This window comes from Rhinopithecus bieti, unplaced genomic scaffold (genome assembly GCF_001698545.2).
Source record: "Rhinopithecus bieti isolate Rb0 unplaced genomic scaffold, ASM169854v2 scaffold_79718, whole genome shotgun sequence".
NCBI lineage: Eukaryota > Metazoa > Chordata > Mammalia > Primates > Cercopithecidae > Rhinopithecus > Rhinopithecus bieti.
In genome coordinates, this window is record NW_016829352.1 from 73,848 (window position 1) to 81,458 (window position 7,611).

General features: G+C 50.4%; 1 protein-coding gene across 1 annotated transcript in view; it reads right to left on the reverse strand.

Moving 5' to 3' along the window:
* ZNF689 (zinc finger protein 689) overlaps window positions 1-5,006 on the reverse strand; it is a 12,668-nt gene extending 7,662 nt beyond the window's left edge. The window contains 2 exon segments of the mRNA XM_017864713.1: window positions 4,108-4,221; window positions 4,420-5,006. Of these exon segments, the coding sequence (XP_017720202.1) occupies window positions 4,108-4,221; window positions 4,420-4,624 (319 nt within the window). The 5' untranslated portion in view covers window positions 4,625-5,006.
* Between the last annotated feature and the right edge of the window lie 2,605 nt (window positions 5,007-7,611).

A 7,611-nucleotide genomic window follows, 5' to 3' on the forward strand; every position in this document is an offset into this window, starting at 1 on the left:
AAAAAAAAAAAAAAAAAAAAAAAAAGAAAAGGGAATGATTTTTAAGAGGTAAGCTTACATCATTCAAAAGTCAACATATCAACCAGGCATGGTAGCTCATGCCTGTAATCCCAGCACTTTGGGAGCCCAAGGCCAAGAGGGTTGCTTGAACCCAGGAGTTCAAGATCAGCCTGGGCAACATCGTGAAACCCCATCTCTACAAAAAATACAAATATTAGCCTGACATGGTGGCATGCGCGCCTGCCTGTAGCCCCAGCTACTTGGAAGGCTGAGGTAGAGGATTACTTGAGCCCAGGAGTTCAAGGCTACTGTGAACCATGATGGCACCAATGTACTACAGCCTGGGCAACACAGCAAGACCCTATCTCAAAAAACAAAAAAGTCAAAATATTAATAAAGGAATACAGAGAAGTCTTGCTGCCACCTTTTTCCCATCTACCTTGTAGAAACCATGTTAGTTTCTTCCCATTTTTCTGATGCAATACAAATGTCACCTTCCCCATCTTTCTTTCATAAGAGATTGCATACACATGCTTTACTGCATATGTTCTCTTCCTCCACCTTTCTTTTTCTTTTTCTTTTTTGAGACAGAGTCACGTTCTGTCACCAGGCTGGAGTGCAATGGCATGATCTCAGCTCACTGAAACCTCCGCCTCCCAGGTTCAAGCGATTCTCCCTGCCTCAGCCTCCCAAGTAGCTGAGATTACAGGCACACACCACTATGCCCGGCTAATTTTTTGTATTTTTAGTAGAGACGGGGTTTCACCATGTTGGCCAGGTTGATCTCAAATTCCTGACCTCAGGTTATTTTCCCGCCTCCATCTTCCAAAGTGCTGGGATTACAGGCATGAGCCACCATGCCCAGCTCACCTTTCTTATATAAAATACAACATATACACACCTTATACACACTTTACTGTGCCTTCATTTTTTCACTTAAGATATTCTAAAGATAATTTTATGTCAGCACATCTTTTTTCTATTTTACAGTTGCACAGAATTCCATTGTGGATGAGCCATGGTTTGACTTAGCTGATTCTTTAAAAAATGTGGCTGGGCACGGTGGCTTATGCCTGTAATCCTAGCATTTTGGGAGGCCGAGGCAGGCGGATCACCTGAGGTCAGGAGTTCAAGACCAGCCTGGCCAACATGGTGAAACCCCGTATCTACAAAAATACAAAAATTAGCTGGGCACGATAGCGGGTGCCTGTAATCCCAGCTACTTGGGAGGCTGAGGTGGAAGAATTGCTTGATCCCGGGAGGCAGAGGTTGCAGTGAGCTGAGATCATGCCTTTGCACTCCAGCCTGCACGACAGAGCGAGACTCCATCTCAAAAAATAAAAAAGAATTAAAATTATGAAGGATTAGAAATGTAAGTCCCGGCCAAGCGCGGCGGCTCATGCCTATAATCCCAGCACTTTGGGAGGCCAAGGTGGACAGATTGCAAGGTCAGGAATTCGAGACCAGCCTGGCCAACATGGTGAAACCCTATCTCTACTAAAAATACAAAAATTATCCCGGCATGGTGGCGGGCGCCTATAATCCCAGCTACTCGGGAGACTGAGGCAAGATAATTGCTTCAAACTAGAAGGCAAAGGTTGCAGTGAGCCAAGATCACGCCACTGCACTCCAGCCTGGGTAGAACGAAACTCCATCTCAAAAAAAAAAAAAAAGAAACATAAGTCCCAAGGCTCAGTGTACAATGCACACAGGTCCTAAGATCTTCTTAGACACAAACTGTAATAAAGCAAGACAGGCCGGGCGCAGTGGCTTACACCTGCAATCTCAGCACTTTGGAAGGCCAAGGTAGGCGGATCACCTGAGGTCAGGAGTTTGAGACCAGCCTGACCAACATGGAGAAACCCCATCTCTACTAAAAATTAGCCAGGCGTGGTGGTGGGCACCTATAGTCCCAGCTACTTGGGAGGCTGAGACAGGAGTATTGCTTGAATCCGGGAGGCAGAGGTTGCAGTGAGCTGAGATTGTGCCACTGCACTCCCCCCTGGGCGACAGAGCAAGACTCCGTCTCACAAAAATGAAGAGTGTAAGGCAAGACATGGAAACCTGTGAGGTATGAGCTAGCAGTGACTGGGTCAAAAGGCCCTCTAAGCCAATGGTTCTCAAATTTCACTGTGATCAGAATCATTTGGAGGATTTACTGAAACAGACTGCCAGGCCCTAGTGCCTGTTTTGGATTCAGCAGGTCTGGGGTAGGGTCCCAGAATTTGCATTTCTAACAAGTTCCCAAGGAATGCTGCTTCTAGTCTGAGACCATGCTTTAAGAACCATTGCTGATAGCATTGTTACGGACCTTGGACTGTATTTTACCCAGTGGTTTTCTTTTCTTTTTTTTTTTGAGATAGAGTGTTGCTCTGGCACCCAGGCTGGAGTGCAGTGTTGCGATCTCGGCTCACTGTAACCTCTGCCTACAGGTTCAAGTGATTCTCCTGCCTCAGCCTCCCAAGTAGCTGGGACTACAGGCGCCCGCCACCACGCCTAGCTAATTACCCAGTGGTTTTCTTTTCTTTTTTTTTCCCGAGATGGAGTCTCGCTTTGTCACCCAGGCTGGAGTGCAGTGGCGTGATCTCGGCTCACTGCAACTTCCGCCTCCTGGGATCAAGCAATTCTCCCTGCCTCAGCCTCCTGAGTAGCTGGGATTACAGGCGCCCACCACCACGCCCGGCTATTTTTTTTTTTTTTTTTTTTTTTTTTTTTTTTGAGACGGAGTCTGGCTCTGTCGCCCAGGCTGAAGTGCAGTGGCCAGATCTCAGCTCACTGCAAGCTCTGCCTCCTGGGTTTACGCCATTCTCCCGCCTCAGCCTTCCTAGTAGCTGGGACTACAGGCGTCTGCCACCTCGCCCGGCTAGATTTTTGTGTTTTTTAGTAGAGACGGGGTTTCACCGTGTTAGCCAGGATGGTCTTGATCTCCTGACCTCGTGATCCGCCCGTCTCGGCCTCCCAAAGTGCTGGGATTACAGACTTGAGCCACCGCGCCCAGCCACGCCCAGCTAATTTTTGTATTTTTTAGTAGAGACGGGGTTTCACGATGTTGGCCAGGCTGGTCTTGAACTCTGGACCTCAAGTGATCCACCCGCCTTGGCCTCCCAAAGTGCTGGGATTACAGGCATGAGCCACCACGCCCCGCCGGTTTTCAAACCTAGATGCACATCTGAATCAGATGAGGCTAATTAAAAAACTGCAAGTTCCTAAACATTCACACAAGTGAATGAATAGCTCTGGGATGGGGTCCTGGAACCTGCATTTTTACCAAGTTCCCCAAATGACTCAGATATAACCAATGGCCATTTGACAACCTTGGCAAAAATTAACTGAAAAGTTTTAAGCAAGGTAATATCATGGTCAGATCTGAATCTTAGACAGCTATCCCTCGTCTTGGAGAATCTGGCTCTGAAATTCCAGCCCAGACAGCTGCATCTTCTACTATGGGTAGATCTGGGACCCTTCTACCTGAATGGGGTTAAGCAGAGCCTTGTTGGATTCTGGGGAGACTGCAGTATGTCCTTCGCTGATAAGGGTCATCCTGCTGTAAGAGCAGAAAGAGGATCCTGCATCCCAGGCAGCTGGTTCCCCATGAGCTCCCTTCAACCAAAACCCAGAAAACTCTGAGAAGTTTAGGATCTCTTTGGTCCAATTCAAAGGTGGCTAGAGGCAGAGATCCTGGAAAGGAGGCAGAGGGTAGCACCGTTAAAAGCTCACTGATTCTGGCTGGCTGCAATGGCTCACGCCAGTAACCCCAGCATTTTGGGAGGCCAAGGCAGGAGGATCGCTTGAGGCCAGAAGTTCAAGACCAAACTGGGCAACATAGCAAGACAATGTCTCTACAAAAAAAAAAAAAAAAAAAAAAAAAAGACGAAGAAGCCCACTGATTCATTCATACAATGGAAAACTGCAGCTTGCAGGCTGACATGGGAATCTCTGTGTGGTGGACGGGCCCCACACCACCAGACACAAGACGCTGAGGTTAGGAAGATGAATACACTAAATACGCGGCACCCACCCCTAGCCAAACCACAACTCTGGACGGAGCCGTTAGAGGTAGAACTTTATAGGAGGGCTGCAGGCTCTGCGTGGTTATTTAGCACTCACTTCTCTTGACTGTCAGCCCTCTCGGGTACTCCTGCGGATCTAGAGCAGCCGGTTCCCAGTCATCAGTGTTTCGTTCCAACCAGGAGATGAGGGCTGGTTTGGGACCTGCGCACCCTGGGGAAGGAGAACAAATCAGAAGGCCAGCTTCTAGATCACGCCGAGTAATGTCTCCCCGACGGCACCTCCCGCTAAGCCCCTGCCCACCTACCCTGACAACCTGGTCGCCTGCCAGGACCGTGGCCTCCCTGCCTCCCCCCGCCCCGGCTCCTGCATCCCTTCGCGCCCCGCGGCAGCGGATGGGGCCGGCCTCACCGAGCGCGCCCAGGTGGCCGTAGGTCTCCCGCATCACGTCCCGGTACAGGGCTCTCTGCGCGGGCCGCAGGCAGCCCCACTCCTCCGGGGAGAAGTACACGGCCACGTCCACGAACTTCAGAGCCCTCGGCCTCCTGCCCCTTTTCCGACTGGGTCTGGCTTCTCCTGGTCCCTGCGCCCGGAGCGGAGCCGAAGGCGGCGCCATGGGACCCGAGGAGCCGGTGCCACGGCCTTCCCCGTCCAGGCCTCGGCCCTCGGGCGCTGGCGGCCCCTGGGATCGAGGAGTCCCCGCCAGACCAGGGCTGAGCGTGGCCAGGGAGGCCCGGAGGGAATCGGAATCGGCCGCCCGCAGGGCTAACGGAAACCTTTTGCTGTTATTCAGGAAACTCCTGCCCGAATTTGGGTGAAAGGCACCGGAAGATGCCTTCGGGGAAAATGGCGGCGCTGCTACCGCACCGCCTTTGCCTGGAACACAGGCAGCTTCCAGCTATCGATTTTATTGACCGGAGCGCCATGCCGGCTTCCTAACCTCTTTGCCCTCAAGTGTAATGGCGCTGCGATTGGGCTTCACGCTCTCTTTTTTCCCCTCCCCATTGCGCGCGTTCATTGGACGACAGCCGAAGATCGAGCGTTCTGATTGGGTGCTGGCAAAGGCGGTCCGTTTGAACGAAGCCAAGACCTGCATAAGGGCAGGAAGCTGGACCGCTAAGGTCAGGCGACTACAAGGAGTTGTGAAGCGACTTGCACCGACCTGAGGGCAGCAAGAGGCCCCGGGGCTGCTTTCCGCTGTTCGACTCTGGCAGGCTCAGCCAATCACTGAAAGAGGGAATGATTTGAGCGTTGGAACCACTCTGGCCGAGCTAGAGTTGAGATTATCCTGAGTTCCTTTTAGTAGCGTTCTCAGAGCATCCTTGACTTTGGAGAACGATTATCTTCTTTGTTTGCCCTTTAGGGGAGGGAATTATTGTTATCATTTCCTGGGGGCAGGAGCCTTGCCCAGCATATTACATATTTCATCTTTATTCTTTTTAATTTTTATTTATTTATTTATTTATTTTTGAGACAGAGTCGTGCTCTGTCGCCCAGGCTGGAATGCAGCGGCAAAATCTCGGCTCACTGCAACTTCCGCCTCCCACGTTCAAGAGATTCTTCTACCTCAGCCTCCCGAGTAACAGATTACAGGTGCGTTCCACCACGCCCAACTAGTATTCGTATTTTTTAGTAGAGGCGGGGTTTCACCTTGTTAGCCAGGCTGGTCTTGAACTTCTGACCTCAAGTGATCCACCCACCTCGGCCCCACAAAGTGCTAGAATTGCAGGCATGAGCTACTGTGCCTAGCCTTATTTTTATTTTTTTGAGATAGGGTCTCACTCTGGCACCCAGGCTGGAGGGAATGCAGTAGTGCAATCTCAGCTCACTGCAGCCTCTGACTTCTGGGCTCAGCAATCGTCCTGCCTCAGCCTTCAGAGTAACTGGGACTACTGCTTTGCACTACCACGCCTGGCTAATTTTTTATATTATTTGTTGAGTCAGGGTTTCCCTGTGTTGCTCAGGCTGGTCTCGAACCCCTTGGCTAAGTGATCCTCCTGCCTCGTCCTCCCAAAGTGCTGGGATTACAGGTATGAGCCACAGCACCCGGGCCATTAGTTACTCTTTTTTTTTTCCCCCGGAGTCTCACTCTGTTGCCCAGGCTGGAGTGCAGTGGCACAATCTTGGCTCACTGAAAGCTCCGGCTCACTGAAAACTCCGCCTCCCGGGTTTAGGCCATTCTTCTGGCTCAGCCTCCTGAGTAGCTGGGACTACAGGCGCCCAACACCACGCCCGGCTAATTTTTTGTATTTTTTAGTAGAGACAGGGTTTCACTGTGTTAGCCAGGATGGTCTTGATCTCCTGACCTCGTGATCCGCCCGCCTCAGTCTCCCAAAGTGCTGGGATTACACGCGTGAGCCACCGCACCCAACCCTAATTTTTTTGTTTTGTTTTGTTTTGTTTTGTTTTGAGACTGGGTCTCATTCCGTTGCCCAGGCTGGAGTGCTGGAGTGAAGGCACACACCACAGTGCTCTGCTAACTTTTTGTATTTTTGGTAGAGACGGGATTTCGCCATGTTTCCCAGGCTGGTGTCGAACTCCTGAGCTCAAGCAATCCGCCCACCTCCGTCTCCCTAAATGCTGGAATTACAGGTGTGAGCCACCACACCCAGCCCATTATTAATTCTTTACTAGCATTTTGTGCGCCAATGGTTATCATCCTGGTTCTACTAATGAAGAAATGATCTCAGAGGGATTCCATGAGTTTCCAGGGCCATACTGCTAGTAAGAAGGAGGAACAAAGATTTAAACCTGGGGCAGACAGAGCCTTTATTCATACCACTGATAGGCACCCTTCCTTCACAGTATCCTAATTTGCTTGCTAAACCAGGAATCCACCTGAGCTCTTGTCTTCTTCTCAAGTTCAATATTCTGCATAATCTCCCTATATTAGTTTCACATGACATTTGTTCAGTGTACAAAGCATAGTGCTAGGCAACTGGGAGAGCCTACAGAAATAAATCATAGGTCATGCTTTGAATGGAGCTTACAGTCTAGTAAGGCATATAAATTCACAACGAATCATAACTGAATGATACAAGCATGTATGTGAAAGGCACTAAACTGAAAATTGCTGATGCAACAAGCCAGCAACCACTATTAGCCCCCACTTCTTCTTTTTTTTTTTTTTTTTTTTGAGACGGAATCTCGCTCTGTCGCCCAGGCTGGAGTGCAGTGGCCGGATCTCAGCTCACTGCAAGCTCCGCCTCCTGGGTTTACGCCATTCTCCTGCCTCAGCCTCCGGAGTAGCTGGGACTACAGGCGCCCGCCACCTCGCCCGGCTAGTTTTTTGTATTTTTTTAGTAGAGACGGGGTTTCACCGTGTTAGCCAGGATGGTCTCGATCTCCTGACCTGGTGATCCGCCCGTCTCGGCCTTCCAAAGTGCTGGGATTACAGACTTGAGCCACCGCGCCCGGCCCTTCTTTTTTTTTTTTTTTTTTTTTTTTTTTTTTTTTTTTTTGAGGCGGACTCTTGCTCTGTCGCCCAGGCTAGAGTGCAGTGGTGCGAACTCAGCTCACTACAATCTCCCCCTCCCGGGTTCAAGCAATTCTCCTGCCTCAGCCTCCCAAGTAGCTGAGATTACAGGCACCCGCCACCGTGCC